Source organism: Semicossyphus pulcher, unplaced genomic scaffold (assembly GCF_022749685.1).
Source record: "Semicossyphus pulcher isolate SPU_LCO1_2020_fin unplaced genomic scaffold, fSemPul1.0.p SCAF_11, whole genome shotgun sequence".
Classification (NCBI taxonomy): Eukaryota; Metazoa; Chordata; class Actinopteri; order Labriformes; family Labridae; genus Semicossyphus; species Semicossyphus pulcher.
The window spans coordinates 12817701-12839319 of record NW_027211615.1 but is presented as its reverse complement, the minus strand read 5'-3'; the positions used below and the strand labels follow the sequence as shown (position 1 = coordinate 12839319).

The window sequence follows — 21619 nt, the reverse complement described above, 5'->3', positions numbered from 1 at the left end:
CCTGCCTGAAGGCACCGAAAGCTCAGGCGTGCAAATCAGCCTGCTCGTAAAGTAACAGCGTTTTAACTCCCTGCTCAACAGGCGTGTACGTTAAAGAGTGACACGCCTCTTATTGTCATGAAGCTAACATGGGGCTATAAAAGTTTGCTTGTTAAATGAATGTATGGAGGGACTTATTTAACGGTCGCACGCCTCCTTGTCAGTTTGTGCTCTTTAGCTGTCGCATGCGCCTTGTTTTTAAGCCTTCCTTGTTTTGCTGGGGCACAAAGACGTCAAACATCACAAAGTTTTAAGATCAGATTAGACTCTGGTGCAGTCTCGTCTGTCCACATGCTCCAACAGAGGTACATACATCCTCTATCTGATCTCTGTGTCCTTCTTTCTCTTTTATCCTGGCTTGAATTTCAAAGGGGGTCGGAAAGGATCGCCCGGGTCAGACGCCAGGGGAGAGAAAATTAGGCATGACGGCCAAGCCTGCTGGGCCTTTGTGTGTGTTTGTGTGTGTAATATCTGTTTTTATTGAGTCTCTACCTATGGATGTTTTTCATTCACACTCCATCAATCTCTCGCTCTCTCCTCGCTTCATGCGAGCCCTCCACCCGGCTGCCTTAATCTCCTCTCTCTCTTGTCTCTTTTGTCCCTCTAAACGCCGCCTTTTCTCCTCTATCCTGCCTCGCATCGCTACTCAGCAAAACGGCTCCTCTTCCACCACATCAAGGCGTCTTTCAGCATTTTGTCGACGCAAACTTTGCTTCCCACCTTTGTGCAGAGTTTGGCTTTTGATACCATCTCCCACATTAGTGTTGTGCTTCCCCTTTTCAAAGAGTTGCTCACCTTCTTCACTTGTGAGAAAAGCTACATGACGGTGCGTGTGTCGCCACATCAAGGCTTTAATGTGCACATTGCACACACAAAGACGCAGGTCTGATTATGTTAGGGATGGTGTGTGTGCGTGTTTGCAGGTTGTCTACCAGACTTGGAGGTTTTTCTCATGGATCACAAAGGAGCAGCAGCCTATAGAGGGAGGCCCCGCTGCCTTTCATGGAGAAGAATAAGCCGACGTTCACTCAGACAAAGTCACAAATTGAAGCGTTTTTTTATTTCAAACTTCAATCCACATAAAATCACAACAATTTATCCTGTAAGAGGCTGGTGACATTTTCGACTTTGGTGTAAACACACAGACAAAACATTAATTTGCAAGTGGCACATAAACACACACACAAACCGTTTCACTAAAATGAGCTTGAAGTACATTTCCCCCTTCAGTGCAGCCTCTTTAAACCTCCCCGTATTCTGAATGTAATCATGCAAATGCACTGATGATGTGACACTGACTTTCTGATGATGGAAGGAGAGGGACTTCCTGTCTACGGCAGCTGCAGCTGGTCAAAATAAGTGAGAGTTTTTATGTCTAAACATATCGCGCAAACTTGATTAAAGTTGGACAGACATAGGGTGATGAGAAGATCTTTGTGGATGTATACGTTTATATATGTGTGTGTGTGTGTGTGTGTGTGTGTGTGTGTGCGTGTGTGTGTGAAGGAATGGCAGCTGCTTCAATGGAGTAGGTCAGACGGAAAGAGATCGAGAGGCAGGGGGGGAAGGAGAAGGATTGGCGTTACCCAGTAACCTCTGTCTGTCAAACAGACAAGTACAGCAGAAGAAAGACAGACAGGAGAGAGTGAGACAGGAGGGCTGAGAAGGAGACGGGCAGGAGTTTGGTGTCAGAGAAAGGTCGTTCAGAAAGCGGTCCAGTTTATTGAACTTAATCTGTGTATGATGCGCGGGAACTTTACCCCATGCTTAAACCATTAGTGCCACAACAACAGTCATCACAGGTTGTTTACTCAGCCGGGCCAGTCTGTCACCTCTGCTTCAGTGTGTGTGTGTGTGTGTGTGTGTGTGTGTTGTGTGCTGTGTTTGTTCAGGAGTGAGTTTGAAGTTTAACTTTGTTGAGCACTGAAGAGAGTTGTTTTCTTTTTCATCCTGGCCTGTCCTTAGTGTTTTTCAGGATCATCGAGATTTACACCACTCTTACTTATTTAATGTAAAAGCTATGTAATTATAACAGACTTGTTCATCATTAACCTCTCAACCTTCATCATGCCATGTTCCCCCCTCCCTCTGTGCTGTTAGATTATTCATGCCTTCCTCTATATCGCAGGGAGTATCAAAGCGATCGGGTTCCCATTCACCCGCGGTGCCACGCTTTCATTCACAGAGATGTAGGGATGAGAGGAAAGGGGGAAGGGATTAGAGAGCGAATATGTTGCTCGACATGTTATAAATTATAGATTTTCATTCACAGAAAAAGAGAGAGGAGGGGGAGATAAAAGGGAAACAGGATATAGTCTATTTATTTATTCATTTTTGGTTCATTTCCTGTTTGAGATATCCATGTTTTATGATTTAAACATTTTGCAGACACATTGAGTACAAATCTAAAACATTTGTTGCTAACAGCTTCACGGCTTCTTCCTCTCCCTGTTTTACAAAATGGTTCTGGTTGTTTTTAGGATTAAATCAAAGCCGTAGCTCCATTTTAACACAGGTGTTACTTAAAGGAGCAGTTCGCCCCTGGAAAAAGCCACTGTCAGTCAAAGCCGGTGTTCTCTGTAATCGATAGAAGCAATAATATTTGAAATTGGCGTCATAGCTGTGGAGAAAGTTGGACAAACAGCTTGTGGTTTCGCCCATTCTACATTCCTACAACACCCAGCGTGCATTGCGCCCCTCCCTCTGAAAGGAACGGCCAAGCAAGAGATGCTGGAGTGAAATATTGCGGTTTTCGCTGCAGGCTCAGAGCGGTACAGAATCCGAGATACGACAAGAATATACCGGTGGATCATCTAAAAAATCTTCAGGTCTGCAGTCAACATTTCAAACCTGACGATTATGAACGAGACATGACATCGGAGGCGGGCGTCCTAGATTGAGGAAGTGTAGTTTAGCAAGCTGCCCAGCCCTGCCAGATGACACGCTTTACATAGTCTGGCAGAGGTTTTCCAGGGCCCATTGGAGAAGCAGATAGCGTCCTCCAAAGGCACAGAGCCAAATTGCATTTTTTTCCTACCATAATGGCATTAGCTCCCAATAATAGCATGATAGGACTGAGGTTGAAAATCTGTGAACTGGCCCTTTAAATCTACAATCTACAAGGAGGTTAAAGTGATGCAAAACATGCTGCATTTCCAATTGTGACATTGTTTTGGGAGCTTGATTTCAAACCAGTGACCTCCCAGAGACAAACACACCTCTGTTTAAACCCACTCACATGTTCACTTCTGGTCACTCGATAACAAACTCTGCCACTCTGTGCGTTCCACCACGCTGCACGCTCACAGATGTAAAGTGTTTGCGTGCACTCACGTGTGAAACAAACACTTGGCCTTGTTTTCTACGCCTCCCATTCACCTGCTTATCTCCACCTCGCAGGTTTTCTACCTACTAATGGGACCTCGTGCAAGGTCAGAGCCTGAACAAGACAACACGAGAAAAGAGAGGGAGAAAAGGGGGAGAGAGTAAAATCAATACAGGCTCGATTACATTAGCAGCCATGAAAGCGTTCACGTCTAAAAGAAAGAGAAGAAGAAAAGTGAGGAGGAAAGATTTGACATCAGCGGATCAGGTAGAGTTGAGGGGTTTTAAGGGGGTCAGCTTAGCTCTGCCTTCTTAAGTCCAATTACAAAAATAAAAGCTGAGACCTGTCAGATAAAGAGGGAGGCCTGTGTGTGCGCGTCTGTGTAGAGGCACTTTGGGAATTTGACGGATGTTTGATATCAAACCAGAGAGCGAGATGTGTCTGTTTTGGGGATTGATGGAAAGAAAGAAGTAGGTCTGGAAGGATCTAAATTCAGTCGTCTGGGATGAAATTAAAAGCTGGGTTGAGAGAGTTTGTGAAGCTGTAGCAGCCGCTGCCAGGTTGACGGGGAGATCCAAATGAGGTGTGAAAACGAGACGGGAAAGACGAAGAAAGGAGGAAGGGCAGGGGCACCTCATCCATCTCTCTGCTTTATTATCGCCCTGCCACCTTCATCCTTGAGTCTTAATAACGTCTGGTGTAACGAGACGTGTTAATTATTCACATCGCCCCTCCTCCTAATTTCTCCTTCTCTATCAGAGGGTCACCACCTTTTCACGTGCAGCCTGTGGTTTTACAAGGACAGATAATCATTGTCTTGCCACGGGCTCCGATACAAATGAACATTTGTATTTGAATGCTGATAATTGCCTGATAGTGTCATAAGTTTTATCCATTTATTTAAATAATGAAATGGGTAAGAACACTTCATGAGGCACGCTGTGTTCCTGCTAAAAGTAAATGTCAGGTGCCCCAGTACAGAGCCCTGAAGTACCCCCGTTCGAGAAACCCTGGCAGAGGCAATAAAGATGTATTAATTGCATAACAAAGGGATAATCTGAGTTATGTTCTTAATAATCCATAATGATTAGGGAGCTAATAAGAGCTTCCTTAGAGGTCGAAGCTTCATCCTCTGAGTCTTCACTCTTCCTTCACATGCTGCTATGCGTATGAACAGATGAAAGATTGATATTGTTTGGCCGGGCGTGTTAGCGGGGGGGGCGTCCATTGTACACTAGGAATGAGCGGAAGGATGTGCGGACGTATGGCTGAATGGATGGATGGCTCTAATCCTGGAGGTGGCCTAGATTAGGAGCCCTGCTTCAGCGGATAGAGCTGTTGAGCTGTCTGTCACACTGTATTTGTGTGTGTGCGTGCATGCGTTGACAGTGTCCTGAGAACAATAGGCTCTTTAATGAGAGATGCTGCTCGGGCTCGCGTCTGCATAAATGATCCTAATACTGTACGCGTGCCGAACAGTGTGAGACACAAGCCAAACAGAGGCTGCGGAGTCAACAGAACATAAGGACTCAGAGAGATTTAGAGGTTTTTAATGAGAAAAGTTTGACACATGGAGAAAGACTTTGCTTTAACACTTTCAGACTGAGACAAATCTTCAACGTCGGTTAATGTTGCCTCTAATTTGGGTTAAAAATAGGGCTCTTTGTTTTATTACCAAATCTTTTTGTCGAAAGAATGTAAAAATAAAAGTGAAAAGAAATACCCCTCACAATTTCCTTTTCATATTGTTTAATTTGTCCGACTAACTGTCCAAAACTGAAAGATATTCCACTTTCAGTGCATTATGTCAGAGAAACACAGGACATCTTTGCATTTGTGAACCAGGAACCAGCAGACGTACATTCACAATAAATTACTTCAACAACTATCAAAACGCTTCGACTAAATGTATGCCCATACGCTAACTGATTAATTGGTTAATTGGTCAAGCACCAGTCTTAAAGGTGGCCTGACACCGTTTCATTTGGCATCAAAAAGTGAACTCTGGTTTCTATAATTACAGCATTACAAGTTATTGTTGTATTGGCCTTTGTGGCAACATATATGGTGACATATTTTTTTATTATTATTTCTTATTTTTGCATTTTATGCCTTTATTTAGAGAAAGAGGACAGTATTGGAAACAGGGAAAGAGAGAGTGGGGAAGACAGAGGGCCGCTACATTGAGGACTAAAGCCTATATATAGATAAAGAGATAAACTGGCACCCCGACTCGGAGCATTTGCAACAATAAATTTCAGTCTGACACAGTTTTGTTTCTAATGTAGATTCTGCTCTGTTGAATTTCTGGTTTAAACAATTCAACAACCACTTCAAATGAACTTTTAATGGACATTTCTATTTAGCAGATACTTTCTGATTGGGTATGTGTTGAACTGCGTCAGCGTGGAAGCTGTTTTTAACCAATTACATTACAGTATTATTCTGAAAGGTCAAACACTGGTTGAACTCTTACGAAGAATATTACATTTACAAAGACATAACTCCCACATTTAGAGCATCATAAGTCAAGGACAAGACAAACAACAAATACTGTGAATACATGCTGAACAATGGACTGTGTAGAATCAACATAGAGGCACATATATAAAAAAAAAACTAGTGTTGTGTGCAGCACTTCAGAGTTGAGCCGAAAGGTTCAGATGACCAAGGTCTAGTGGGGGAGGAGGGGGAGAGAGAGGGGAGGGTGAACGTTTTTTACCCACAAATTCAAGGATCATTTGCAGTCCCATTCAAGCTCTTGTTGCAGCCCCCTGCCTGCCTCCCCTCCACACACACACACACACACACACACACACACACACACACAGACACACACACACCCTCCCCTCTTCAACCATTTGGGCTGAAAAGAAATACGCTTGCAGAAGGAGGGGCGGCCCTGCCCTGATGGGTGTGTGTGATAGATTGTGAGGGGATCGGACAATAGGAGGATTGTATGTGATCTATATTCATGTGGCACAGATTCAGTGACCATGTGCGCACACAGCAGGCTGCGAAGGAGCTGACAGAGGAGGAGGAGATGGTAGAAAAACATCCAGAGAGATGACAGAAGGAGATTTATGGGGAGAAAATGAGGCATTTATTGTTTTAAAATGAGATCAAACGGGACACATGCTTTAGTGTTTTGTGTTGATGTCTCCTGCTGGTTTTACACTCAGCATCCTCCCGAGAGGAGAAGCTCAACATGTTTTTAAGGGATGTACAAGCCTCTCCTGCAGGGGTGACTGATAGTTTAATTAGATGCATAAATATTCCCCCACATGAGACTGTCATGGCGGTGGAAGCGGCAACACGCTGATTACTTTTGCAAGAGCAGAGAAAGAGTAGGAAGTGAGGAGAAGCCAAGGACGGGAGAGCGCCGAATTAAAAGAGAGCAAGAGCAAAATAGTACCAGCGTGTCTGTTCGTTCTAATAAAGTGTGTTTAACTTTCGGCTATATTCTGAGTCCCGCAGAGAAAAGAAGAAAGAGAGTGTGGAGAGAGAGAGGGAGAGACAGCGCCAGAGAGCGACTGAAGATGAGAAATAAAGGGAGAGGCAGCCAGAACTCCTTGGTAACCAAAGCACAGAGGAACAGAGGGGCCGGTCCTACACCCCTCCTGCTGTGTGTGTGTGTGTGTGTGTGTGTGTGTGTGTCTCCGAGGACCGGACTGCCTGAGGGAGGAGTGTCGGACTGTGTGTGTGTGTGTTTAGAGAGAGAGAGAGAGATAGGGGGTAGAGGCTTATTGTCAGCGTGGTAGACGGCGCTCACACACACTCGTAACGAAGCCGAAGTGAGAATGTGAGAGCTGACGGCAGCGCTCCATCGTCCTGCTCGTTTCTCTCTCGTTCCTTGGATTTGCCTGGTTTTTGTGCCTTGTAAGGACACTTTTTTTTAAAGAGGAAGGCGCACACAATCAAGCGGAATAATGGTGTTTATCGGGACCTCGTTAAAATCTGTGATTAAATACTTCAAAAGGAAGGGTAAGATGTGTTTATGTCTCTTCTATATTGATCTTTAATGTATCATCAGAGCAGTTTGAACGTTTTCTTCACTGGAAAATCAGAAGAATTTGTGCTGTTTGGCATCATTTTGACAGAAATGTGTGATTTGCTGTAGCTTTCAAATAGTTTTAACAGCATTTTTTAATCGCTTTTCTACAACAAAAGTGGACGCAAGCCAACTTAACTCAATCGTCTGTAATTTTATTACAACTAATGTTCTCCTGGGGGCGTTTTTCTTCTAATTCTGCCCCCGCCGAGCCCAGACTCAACCCTCTGTTGCACCCTGTTACCAGGTAACCTCTGTTCCAAGACTTCACAGAGCCGACGACTATTAGCACTAAATGACCCGACAGTGTTTGTGAAGGTGGCAGCTGGAAGCACTTTTAATGAGCGCTCAGAAATACTTTGACCTTTTTCCTGCTTCTTGGAACGATTTCGGTGTTTATACAGATTTAGAAGTCTCTGCTTATCTGAGTGAAACCGTACAGGTGCGTGCGCGTACAGTAGATCGTAGTAGGATTAGGTAATGATTGGTGGCTGTTCATTAAGCATGGGAGGTTATTTAACAAAGACCTGTTTGACGCAGGGCAGGTGGCTAATCGCAGGTGTGTTTATGGCATGTGTGTGTCTGTTGCAGTCAAGGTTGAAATGATGTTATTAATAATTAACTCAGAGCTTTTGTACGTCTCACCTCTTGACTGGGCATCTTGCATATGTCTGCACTTTGCTCCTTAACCGAGCATCTCGGACCTCCTGCGGCTCGGGAATAATGAGCTACACACTGAGAATTACTCACTCCAGTTGGGATTCAGGATATACTCTACCTTTGGTTATGTAGAATATGGAACTTGAGGACCTTTAAAGAAGCACATCCTTAAATATCCGTAAATAAAGATGATTTTATGCCTTTGTCACCCTTCAATGACCTTACTGTATGCTCCCTCTCTGTTGACCTGACCCAGGCCTAAACCGACCCCAAACACAGGAAGTTGTATCATGCGTGAAAGTCACTGCTCTATCGGCTGGTGAATGATCACGGACCCGGTTCAGGATTAACACTGTCAATAAAACTTGATCAGTGTTATCGATCACAGCAGCTTATCTTTGGTGAGTGTGTGTGCATACAGATGCAGCCTGTGGCCCGTCTGCTCTCAGTCTGTGTGTTTGTTAGCGGGCAGAGGGAGCGCCGGGATGTCAATGCACACAGGGATTAGGAGACTTCTCAAAGACTTTCGCGCCACAGTCCAGTGTGTGCGAGACTGTGTGTGAAGGGCTAGCGGGTATTGTGGCTCTGAAAGGCCTGATGTGGAGACTGATGCTGAGGGACAATACAGGCTTTGTGTCCTAAGTCCCCCATGTCCTTGGTCTCCTCTAGCCTGACTGAGGTCTATTCAGACCCCATGGTTAGAGAGGTGGGTGGGGGAGGGCTACCTGTGCTGAGTGTGTGAGGGGGAGCGAGAAATGTAGAGAAGGTTTTCATTTTAGGTAAAACCATAATTTGGCCATAGAAGCAGTTTTAAGCAGATTCATTCACAAACAGCTGCCTTGCTCATGGGTACGCTGTGACTGGAGCCTGTGACTCAAACCAGCTCTTCTAACCTTCACATTTCAACATTACCTCCACTGAGCTGTGTGTGCGTGCGTGTTTCAGTCTCGTGCAACTGTCCGGTCCAGACTTGTGGTCAGTGCGGTTTTGCCTCGTGATGTATTTGATCGATTATTCTGACCAGTGCGGGCACGCTGCAAGACAGCATGTGTGACAGCACGGGCAGACAGTCACAGTGAAACAACATCTGCAAACACACTATTCAGCAGTTTGCACCCATCAGATACTGTAGACATGCGGCTCTTCTTTTTGTCACATTTGCAAATTTGCACTCGTGTTTGTCCTAATTTGTCGGCGCAGAGTTTAATAAAGAGACTAAAGCTGCTTTCCCACTGGTCAAAAAACCCGCTAACATCCGGCTTCTTTGCTTAATGGGAAAGGTTACAATCAGCATTCAGACCCGGGTCAAATGACTCGGGTAATTATCGCCTCGACTCCTGACAGCAATGATGGGAACACAAAACCCGTGTCGGCACGCTAATCTCCGTTATCATCTCAGCTACAAATTCCGTCCATCTCCGCCCGAGCAGCGCTCGAGCATCGTTACAAATTTGTCAGCACTGAGTTTGATACACCGACTGACTGAGTAAAAGATACAATAAAGACCTAACCACCGTAACATCTTCACTGTTTAATAACCCTCTTTCGGGCGTGTTTGTGACGTCAGACGGTGACGTAGCAGAAAAGAGACCGAAAGCAGGATACTTCACTGGCAATGGGAAAAGAGACAATCATAGGCATTTATTAGCGGGTCTTCCCTGGTCTGAAAAAACAGCGTCAACGTGCTAATTTATGTGGGAAAGTGGTATTTTTCTTCATATTTTCCAGCTTCAAGTGGAAGCTTCTTGTATTTCTGCAATATGCATGCTCCTAGGGTTTAGATGTGACTCAGTGGTTGTTATTTCTTAAGGAAGTACAGAAAGAAAGAAATGTCAGACCCAGGCTTTCTGTCTATTACGAGCCCTTTTTCACAGAGAGATCCCACAATAACACTGAGGACTATCATTTATTCAGTTAGCTGCAATCTGCTGGTGGGTTGTACAATAATATGTCTTCAATCCACCCACTCCTTTCTTGCTTACCCAGAGCTTGTGTTTGGTATTCTCTCAAAGCCAGCAATGCAACAGTTGTTTAAGTTTGAGAGTAGCAGCAAGAACACAAAAAAGTGTTTGGTAACAGAGTGGGGGCATGAATAATCATAACGACCCCCCTCTCCTCCCTGCTGGAGAAGTAGTTAGCGTCTGCCCACTCCTCTACCAGCTATAGACACAGACATTTAGGTGCCAGTGGTCACCGAGAGCAGCAGGACTTGGCACACTGGAGTCTCCTTCATAAAGCATCCATAAAACTTAAAAGCTCAACTATGTTGGATCAGTTATAAGAAAAGGTTTACTCCTGAAGCATATCAGAGGTATATCAAAGCAGTTACAGACTGTCTCACACTTTCCCTAACGACCTATTTGTAGTGATAGACCCCCACCCTGCCTCCCACCTCGGAGGCCTTCTGTCCTCCCCCGGCGCTCAGTCACTTTGCATCCTACTACGGCTCATTAGCACCTGTGAAACAAAAACAGTCCACACACTCCCCCCTTCTTCCTCCTGGTCCCTCCAAACCCTCAGTCCCAGTCAGATGAGCATGACGTGCTGGTCAGGACAGGGACACACTGGTTACTAACATCTGGCTAAATGGAGATAGTCCTTCATCCACGATCACCAACTTTAGCTTGGATACGCTCTCTTGGTAAGCCTAAGATTTAGGAAGTGTGTTTGTGTGCGTGTTGATTTTGGAGTTAACCTCTCAGTTGCTTTGCTGACGCTTGTTTTTAGAGTGACTTACAAATGCTTCACGGGAACACGAGCATTACAAGGTGTTACCAGTTGCAGGGGAAACAAGGGGAAGCAACACAATAGCTTTTTTTTGATGGAAGTGCCTTTATGACAGAAAACAAGGAAAAGAGTTGTTCTTTGGTCTTGTAAAGAAAATGATTGGATGGATGTTGGATGTATTACCTAGATCTTTAGATGAACTACTTTCTAGGGAGCTAGCTCATTGTTAAACCAATTAATTGCTGCTAGTCTGCTCAGTGTTGCCGTACTGTTTCTCTGAAGTAGATTCTCTGAAGTCAAATTAGCTTTCTTAAAAGTTAGCTTTAGCAAGTTTTCTGCCGCTTGTTTGAATCTCATGTTGTTCATCTTTCCCTCCAACTGACTCTCCACCCCTCCTCCCCCTCTGACTCGTGTGGCCACCTATGTGATGTCTCAGATACGTGTCATGTTGTCGGTGTGCAGACTGACACCTCCATGCAAAGCACCTCAGCCTACTTCCACATCCTCCAGACAAATATAAACAAATCACTCCAGTAGCCGGCGGCGCTCGTACAGGACATTTTCCTCGTCCTTAATCAAAGAGTTGATCTTTTGTGAGCTTGGAAAGTAAATTAGGAAATTCAACTCAAGAGAAACTAAAGTTTGTATCCTGATCTGTGTCTCTGCAGCGGTGTCTAACCTGGATGAGGAAAGCAAGTGGACGGTTCATTACACGGCGCCGTGGCACCAGCAGGAGAACGTCTTCCTACCAGGCAGCAGGCCACCCTGCGTAGAAGACCTGCACCGCCAGGCCAAAGTCAACCTCAAGACCGCCCTGCGAGGTAAGGATCTAAATAACCTAATATGTATATGGGCTCTAACTGAGCATATATCCATTATAAGTGATCTGCAAATTAAAAATACCCACTAACATAGTGACAAACCTCACCCGTGGGAATGTTGCCTGGCATCATGACATCACTGTAAAGATCAGCTGTGTTTGTCTACAAGGTTGTAAAAATGTCCAAACCTGTAATTTGTGTTGCATCCGAAGTTTAGCCAACAACACACCAGCGTGTGATCCTCTTCATCCTGTTTGTCCGGCGCAAGTAGAGAACAACAGACCCCAGCCTTGTTGTCAAACAAACACGGGGAGTCACGGCAGAGTGACGACTTTTTAATACTCTAACAAACTTTCCCAGAGCAGGAAGTGTGAACGCCAGTAAACATGTCACCTGTGTCTGTGAGAGATCCTGGGAAAGTTGTGTTTTCCACCCAGATCTCAGATAACAGTTTGACAGGCAGGCGAGAGAAAAGGCGCATATGTGTGTTTGTGTGTGTGTATGTAGGTGGATGTGTTACAGAAAAGGCTTGGTATATGCTAAGCTGTCCTTGTGTGTCAGCAGATAAAAGACTGATAAATAGGGAGAGGCCGGCTGTAAACTGATGCTTTCGGTGTGTAAAGCATTAGTCACCTGCTTTATAACACACACAGACACACAGACACACTACAGGTTGTCTTTATCTTTCCCATTGTTTGACCCCTGTGCTGCTACTACTTCCTGCAATATTGATGTTGCTAGGTACACAAACATACAAACACCACCTGGGAGGTTGGATTTATTCAGCCCCCCTCATCCTGTCACCGTCCTATCGCCCTGTCGTCACCGCCCAGCCTCGGGGGGCCTAACTGAAAGACAACAGGTGTCCAATGAGAGCACCTGTTCCGTCCATTTGAGACTTTAAGTCTGTTTTAGCTGAGAGCGGTTAAGAGTGTTACACACCTCACTACAGCCCATCCTTAAGGAAAAAGATGTTGTGTAATATTTAATGTGTTATAATAAAAACTTAAAGGGGGGGGTATTATGCTAATTTCAAAATTTATTTTTCACTCTATGTTACCTGTGGAGTAGCTTAGCATAATTTACAGTTAAAAAACTCATTTTTCTCACACTGGTGCTCTGTGCAGGCCCTCATACAGCCTCTGCCTGAAACGACTCAGTCAGCTCTGTCACTTTAAGAAACCCCGCCCCTACAAGCTATCTTTCTTCTGATTGGCCAGTTCTACGAAGCCTGCGGAGGCTGCACTTTGTGACGTCACAAAGTGAACAACTTGGGATTACTCCAACATACTTTTACCTACAGATTTGAAACTTCACCCACGTTTAGTCTGGACATCCAACATTGTAACATTATCTCAATATGTAAAATAGCATAATACCCCCTCTTTAATTTTGACAAGCTATTTAGAGGTTATACCAGGAGGTTAAACCAGGCTCAATCCCTGCCCCTGCACGCGTAACCAAGCGCCACCAGCACAAGCACAGCAAAGTGCGTGAGTCATGCTTTCAACTCTGCAAAACAAAGTAATCAATAACCAATCAGATGGCAGTGTGCATCCCCTCTTTGCTCCCTTCACTCACTCACATGGGATCAGCTCGTGTTTAGGAGCGAGGCTTTTGCAGGCGGCTGGCAAGTTACAGAAAACGTGCCAACAGGGAGGTTACATAACAGTCGATTATTTGTTGTCAATAACATCCCAAGTTTTATTAAAAAGTTAAGCTGTTGCTGTCGTTGATTTATATACCGCTGTTAAATATACGAGTACACTCTATTAGATTCATAATATTAATTTTGTCCTTGATGTCAAACATTCTTCCCGCTGATCCCCTCTCATGCCCCTCACCGGTCCCCTCCCTTGATTTCTGCCTGGCAACAAGCAGCGCCGAGCTAATCAAGGCTTATTTATTTATCAACCTCTCGCCAATCACGCAGCGGCAATCATCTTAACCGCTCGGCTCCCCGTCATGATCCTCATTACCATCACGCTTTCCGAATCCCTTCTTCCACACCGCTACCACATCAGCTTGTTGTTACAGTAGCTACCTCTGCCAAGCCCATTAGGATCCCATTAAGTGACAGTATTATACATGCACCAGTGTCTCTCTCCACGGAGACGGGCTGTAATTAGCTACGCAGATATGTGGCACGTTAAAGGATCAAAAGCGGAATCTCTGAGGTGCCAGGCTACGAGGGATGCGCATGTGTGCTTTGGGACATGTGTCATTCACACAAAAAAAGGCATTTGGATTGTGCATCACTCTGAATAAGTCCTAAATGTGCAAGATAAAAGACAAGGGAGGTTTTTACACTTGTATAAATTGGGGATAAAAAGCAGACAAAGACAAAAAAGACTCAGTAAGCTACTCCTGTGTGTGTTTAAGTTAAAGCTGAAATACCATGTGAATATAATTAGCTATCAAAAGACGAGACAAAGGATGCATCAGTGGATATTTGAAGAGGAAAAAACAGAGAGGATGTGCTAAATGCCCCCTGCGAGAGAAGCGGGGGGGTTGGAGAAGAGGGACAGTTCTGCCATCTGTGTGTGACAGAACGAAACTGATACCCCCTCCTTTGGCGACGCACACATCCATGTGTACACTCTCCTCTTATCTCACACTGGCGTACACACGTACATCACAGCCCAGTCACAGCAGGTGGCGACGAGGGGAGGTGTGAGCAGCGCTTGGCAGCGTCCAACAGGGACGACGGTCACGTGACTGGCACACTGACAAAGATCTGTACAATCCAAACATTTTTTTCCCTCTCAATATGTAACGTGTTTCTTTGTCTCTGTGTGTTTCCCGCAGAATGTGACAAGTTGAGGAAAGATGGTTTCCGCAGCTCACAGTACTACTCTCAGGGTCCCATGTTCTCTGACCCCGCTCAGTCCAACAGCAGCCTGCAGGACGAGGAGGAGGATGAGAATGATAAAAAGGTACACACACAATGCAAAGAAATACACACACTCCGGACCCAGTGTAGCAGGCGGAACATTATGTGGACTCACAAGTGCAGAATCTGTTTGGGGGGAAGTGTGTTTCACTAGTCTGGTACTGATTCAGCAGTGTGGCAGCCCACCTCCAGTGGTTTAAACAGTGTGTGACTGCCCTCTAGTGGTCAGACATGAAAATGCATGTTTTACTAAGTCTAAACTCAGTCTAAGTTTTACACAAGTTACATCTTTCTCTTGCTCCAAATTTATTTTCTGCTCTACTTCTTAAACTGTTATATGGTAGATTTTTAAATCACCATAAACGCGTAGTCAGAGGTCTAGATCATTAATAAAAGAGAGTGTTGCTAGTAAGTTCTTCCCTCTAGTTTCCATTGTGCTAACTGAAAACATAAATTAGTTAATAGTACATAAAGAACCAGCATTAAGCTAACACTTTGATTTGTTCACTGCCAGTATTCCCCTCTAATAAACAGAGTTAAATTGAAGTTGAACTCTGATTAGATTGTCTCATGTATCTCTGACCTATCATAGGTTTTTTAAGGAGCAATTTGTCTCTGGAAAAAGCCACTGTCAGTCAAAGCTGGTGTTCTCTGTAATCGATAGAAGCAATAATATTTGAAATTGGTGCCATAGCCGTGGAGATCATGTACAAAGAGCTTGTGTTTTGCCCATTCTACATTCCTACAACCCCCAGCATGCATTGCGCCCCTCCCTCTGAAGGGAATGGCCCAGCGAGAGACGCTGCAGTGAAATACTACCGTTTTCGCTGCAGGCGATGGCTCAGAGCGGTACAGAATCCAAAATATGACGCGAATATACTGGTGGATTGTCTAAAAATCTTCAGGTCTGCAGTCTACATTTCAAACCTGACGATTTTGAACGAGACATGACATCGGAGGCGGGCGTCCTAGATTGAGGAAGTGTAGTTTAGCGAGCTCCCTGGCCTCCACCAGATGACACATTTTACGTAGTCTGACAGAGGTTTTCCAGGGCCCATTGGAGAAGTGGATAGCGTCCTCCAAAGGCACAGAGCCAAATTGCTACCGTAATAGCATTAGCTCCCCATAATAGCATGATAGCACTGAGGTTGAAAATCAGTGAACTGGCCCTTTAAGGCAGAGCTTATTATATTGTGTTAATAAACACACTGGCTCTTGTTGTTTCCGTATTATACTTGTGTTTCCTCTACACATGGTGGGCTACTGTTTGTCTAATATCACAGAAGTGTAATTTAAAAGGAGGATAATAAATAAAAAGAGACAGAAAAAGACACAGACAAAAGCTATTATGGATTGCTCTTTTAGGTCGCAGACCATTAGTGTGAAATGTTGTGACAGCCAGATAGTCCTCCTGTCCTCTCCTTCTTTTTATTCCTCACACACTATGTGAGGCTTGGAACATCTTTCACTGTTATTATCAGGGTCTCCTTTCTCTCTGCAAGCCCGTCTCCCTTGACCTTTAACCTGTGTAACACGCAGCCGCCTTTCTAAACAGTCCTCTCCTATCCCTTCTTATCTCTCTGCCGGCTAACCATCCATCTCTTTAACCCGGGCCAATCCCTTCTTCCTCTCTGCCTTCCTTCCCATCTCTTCTCCATCACTTCCTGTTGTCCGTACTTTAGTGAGCCTAACTTTTGCTGACAGCAGCCTCAAAAGGAGAAACACGGCTATATAACAAGCCATGCTGGCCAACAAACTATTGACGAGCTGCTTTCTGTACATCCTGCCCTCTTCTCCTCCTTTTGTGTCTTACCCAATTTATCCATCCATCCATGTGAGTTTGTTTTTTTAGAAAGAACTATTATCCAACTTTATCTGCCGATTTGATGTTTGAATCCATCCTGTGTTTACTCTGATTTCAAACTGTCAGACAGCCATCGACTTGAACATTCAGCCAACTTGATATTCCTCTTTTTTCCGATGGCTCACAGCTCCATTTCAAGCCTGGATGCTGCACTTAAACGCTGTTGTCTGTTGCTCCTCTGCAGTAAACTCTCCTTGAGGATGGAGAGCTGTTAGTGTGTGAACACAGTTTAATGCATGAGTGATTCTCTCTCTCTTCCTCTGCGCCGCTGCTCTCTCTCTCTCTATCTCCGACTGCTCTGCCGATGTTTGTTTGTGTGTGTGTGTGTGTCTGTGCGAGTCAGTGTTTCCATTTGGCTTTGATTGATCGTGAAACATGTTTACAGCAGCACGAGCCTCTAAAGGGCACAGCAGTGCAATATATTGAGTCTGTTTGTGCCTGTCAATACAGCGTGTGCAATCAGTCAGTTATAGTTTTGGGCAATTAAGTTCTATGCTATTCTATTTCCATTCACATTTTCTTCTATTAACGTGACATTTTGCCTCGACACCCTGATTTATTATGACTCAATGTTTGTTTTCAGTTACCTTTCATCACATCACGTTGTGTTTCATTTATCTCCCCTCTGTCGCTCTCTTCCCCCGTCTTTCCTCCTCCTGTCTCTTCTCATTTTCCCGTCACTGTTACTCTTTGTTTCTCTTAGCTCTCTGACTCTCACGTCTTGCTAACCCATGCTTCCTGTTTTGTCATCCAGTCCACAGCTTCATCAGCAGAAGACGACAAATCACAGCTCTCCATGAGGCCCCAGACCCCGCTGGGAGGGAGCGAAGGAGGGGAGGGGTCTGTTGTTGACGGACAGGTGGTATGGAACAAGGCCGCGCACCTCCCCACCCCGGAGGAGAAGATGAGGCAGACAGCCAAGGCCGTGCCCACAGACATAGTCGCCATCAACGTCACAGGTATGACCTCTTAGCAGTCATTTTGTCCACCATTAGCGAGTAGCAACAAATCCTCATCAGTGTTTGGTAGTGTGAACAAATGTCCTGATCGTCTAGTTCCATACTAGAGAGCAACAAGTAGCTTGAGTTTGATCTGGTCTCATTCATCCCTGGTGTCTTTTTTGTAACATCAACCTCTTTCAACCAATCACAGAGTTTGTTTTGTTTGTCTTTAAGGAATCTTCTGACATTTTTGGAATTAGCTTGACTGCTAATTTTAAGCTCAATATGATAGGTCAAATCCTTAACCCGAGCAGATAGCTAGCGAAGCAAAGAGACAAAGTTAGACAGCCATGCTAGTGGCTTTCCACAATTCAAATATTAACTAAGTTAATTTAAAGGGCCAGTTCGCTGATTTTCAACCTCAGTCCAATCAAGCTATTATAGGGAGTTTTGCTCTGTGCCTTTGGAGGACGCTATCCGCTTCTCTAATGGGCCCTGGAAATTCTCCACCAGATGACGTGTTTTACATTGTCAGGTTTGAAATGTAGACTGCAGACTGGAAGATTTTTGAGATTCTGTACCGCTCTGAGCCATTGCCTGCAGCGAAAGAAAAAGTAGTATTTCACTCCAGCATGGGCCTTTCCTTTCAGAGGGAGGGGCGCAATGCATTCTGGGTGTTGTAGGAATGTAGAATGGGTGAAACCACGAGCTATCGATTACAGAGAACACCAGCTTTGACTGACAGCGGCTTTTTCCAGGGGCGAACTGCTCCTTTAATTTAGTGTGTTAGCATGCTAATAATTGCTAAACACAAAGCACAGCTCGGGCTGATGAGAATGTAATTTTACTGCAGGTCAAAGTATTTGACAGATTAACTATTTGACCTTATGGTGGCGCTAGATTCACACTACAGGACACATGAATGTGTGGATCAAATGTCATGAAAATCCAACCCAAACTTGTTGAGATATTTAGGTTTGAACACATGGTGTACCATCATGCCACTACTAAAGCCGTACTGCTAACCTGGCTAATTAAAAAACTGCCTTATTAACTCTTAAACAACAAAAGGAAATGATCCCAACAAGCAAAATGTCAGACTGTTCCTTTTAATCAACTCTCTTTGGCTGAGTGGATACAGACTAATCAATTACTGTATCCATTCATCCACTGAGGGGAAACACTGTGTGTCAGTCATGGATGTGTGCCTCCCCTCCTGCACCTCTGTGTATATTCCCCCTCTTCCTTCATGCTGCCTGCAGACTGACCTTCACCTTCCTTTCTGCGTGTGTGAGCGGGCGTTTGTGTGTGAACATCGTTTGACAGCTTATCCGAGGGGTCAAGGCTTTTTTCCCTCGCTTTATGTCGGATCACAGGGCGCGTGACAGATGAACACTGGTACACAGCAGAACGTGTCGACGCAATTCCCTTGTTAGCGTGTCACATACTTCGGCGCTTCCTGCCACACAGAAGCCACACACACATATAAAGATGTAACGTATCATTCTGGCAGTTCAGATGATTAATATTTAACAGTGTAGCTTGTCTGGAAACCCACATGAAGAGTAAATAACTGATGAACAACAGAACAAAGACTCAAAATCGTAGTTCAGTATGAATTGTGCTGTTGTCCCAGCTAATATAACTTCAATCCCATCATCCTTTGGCACTAATGAGTGCTTAATGTGGTCCCACTCCACACCAATCACTGCAGACTTCATCTCCTGTCGCTTTAGATTACTCAGAAGCACAGAGTTAAAACACACACACACACACACACACACACAAAGAAAGAGTCCCTGATCCCCCTCCATGTCTGTCACTTTGAGGACAACGTGATAGACACTATCTGCCCTCATATCAATTTCTATTTCCCTAACGGCTGCGGGCTTTCACCAGCTAGCCAAACATCAGAAAGAGGAGCAGTTCCTTCTTGGATACTGCTATTCCCTGAGGGAGAGTGGACATAGAGTGAGAGAGATGTTGAGATTGTGGAAAGAAAGAAGGCAGAAATCAAAGTTATTATGTGTAATATATTGGCTTACATGTTTTCCAATATGCACCTTTTTTATAACTTCAATCCTGCATACACCATCAGGTAAGATACTTGAGTGAATAAGAAATTGAACCATCAGATAATTTATCTTACAGAACGTGTTTTGACTTCAGTGTTAAAGGGCCAGTTCACCGATTTTCAACCTCAGTGCTAGCATGCTATTGTGGGGAGCTAACGCCTTTATTGTAGGAAAAAATGCAATGTTGCTCTGTGCCTTTGGAGGACGCTATCCGCTTCTCCAGTGGGCCCTGGAAATTCTCCACCAGACTAGGCCAGAGAGCTTGCTTAACTGCACATCCTCAGTCTAGGACGCCCTCCTGTCTCGTTCAAAATCGTCAGGTTTGAAATGTAGACTGCAGACCTGAAGATTTTTTAGATTCAGATTCTGCACCGCTCTGAGCCATCGCCTGCAGTGAACAGTTTTATTTCACTCCAGCGTCTCTTGCTGGGTCGTTCCTTTCAGAGGGAGGGGCGCAATGCATGCTGGGTGTTGAAGGAATGTAGAATGGCCGAAACCACAAGCTGTTTGTACAACTTTCTCCACAGCTGTGGCGCCAATTTCAAATATTATTGCTTCTATCGATTACAGAGAACACCAGCTTTGACTGACAGCAGCTTTTTACAGGGGAGAACTGCTCCTTTAACAATACTGTGACAAAATGTTGTCGCTGGTGTGGACGGTGAAAACGTGATCTTATTATATTGGACATAAGAAGCAGGAACGATTGGTTATCAGTAACAGCAGAAAAAAGGCATACCTGGTGTGTGTGTGTGTGTGTGTGTGTGTGTGTGTGTGTGTGTGTGTGTGTGTGTGTGTGTGTGTGTGTGTGTGCATGTGCGTGCTTCACCTCATATCTCTCCTGTGCATGCATGTGTGTGTTTCTGTGATAAGAGCATGTTGTCTACATCTCACATGTCTTACATGAATGCTTATGTACACCTCAGTTATTTATATTCAGGGTGGGAAACTTTAAAACCATGAGCCAAAAAAGTAAACTTTTCTTTGCCAGCCTGTTTTTGAATTAGTTCTGCTCTGATGATTCAGCTTGGCTCGTAAAAGAGTGAAAGTAATTTGACACTTTGGCTGATGGATGAAAATGTTAAAGGGTCAGGTCGCAAATAAAAGAATAACATTTTCTCACTTTCCTCTATTGGTTTAATGAAATACAGATAACATAAGCTGTATTTGTCCAAGTTTGGATATTTTCCTTCTTTTTTTATTAATCTTTCTTACCTGTAAAATACGGAAGCCCCAAGCAGCATGCATCCATACATTATATTCACTCGGTTTTCCTGTGATAACGAGTTATTTCTGGTCGTTTTTTTGAGATCTCAACTTAGTTAGATAAAACGATTGAGAAAACACGCTTACTCTCAAGAGATATTACAGATAAAATCTGAACATGCTGTGAGCATCTAAAAGTTTCTCCTACATTGTATTAGGTTGGCACCAAAAAACATAGAAGACAGAATTATCTCCAATATAAAACGCTCTTTTTATTTCATTTGGTTGCACTGACCCTTTAAGTTTCCCGCTTATGCTGCATGCTAAAAAACAAAACTTCTGCATGTTGTTGAGTTTGTTCCTCCTGACTAACCGACTGCTGTTTGCCTGTGTGTCCGCCTGCCTTGCTCTCGCCCTCCCGGCTACCAGGGGCAGTGTTTGACCGACAGGCGAGCATCCGGCGCTCCCTCATTAACACTGACACCGTGTCCCGCCGGCCCAAGAAGGTCAAACGCAGAAAGACTATATCAGGGCTGCCTGACAACATCAACCTGGAGCTAGGTATGGATCACTGCGGGGCAATATGATGCCCTCTGCTGTCCACAGACCTGTACCAACACTCTGGACAAGCATCCCTGCTTCTTCCATAACTTTCTATAACCTCACCCTGACTAATTCATGCTTTAATGAGGAATAACTGTTCACACTGAGCTGGAACCACATCCCCCCTGTGGTATTGTTCTCAGTAAGTCATTTTAAAGGGAGAAAATCACATATGCACGTCCACAGTGTTGGATCAAGGCCAAGCAGCTGTTCAGTCTGTCCCTCTTTCACTTCTACGTACAAGTGTCCTCATTTGCTCTCCTCCACCCTGTTGAACTGCACCCACAGCCAAGAAGCAGTTACGAAATCATTTTCTGTAGTTTGGTGGTTTTAATTTTGCACTTTTGTTTCTGTCCTTTAGAAACTTTTGCCCTCTGAGCATCTCATGTGTCCGTTAGAAAATCATGTCACGTA

The 21619-nt window shown here is 44.5% G+C and overlaps 1 protein-coding gene across 3 annotated transcripts in view; it reads left to right on the top strand.

Moving 5' to 3' along the window:
* nhsl1b (NHS-like 1b) overlaps window positions 1-21619 on the top strand; it is a 112112-nt gene that overhangs the window by 79450 nt on the left and 11043 nt on the right. For 2 of the 3 annotated variants that reach the window (XM_069657178.1, XM_069657179.1), the window contains exons 2-5: window positions 11471-11623; window positions 14432-14559; window positions 17135-17339; window positions 21032-21163. In XM_069657178.1, the coding sequence (XP_069513279.1) occupies window positions 11471-11623; window positions 14432-14559; window positions 17135-17339; window positions 21032-21163 (618 nt within the window). The remainder of the gene's footprint in view (window positions 1-11470; window positions 11624-14431; window positions 14560-17134; window positions 17340-21031; window positions 21164-21619) is intronic. The other variant, XM_069657180.1, reaches the window with a different exon arrangement.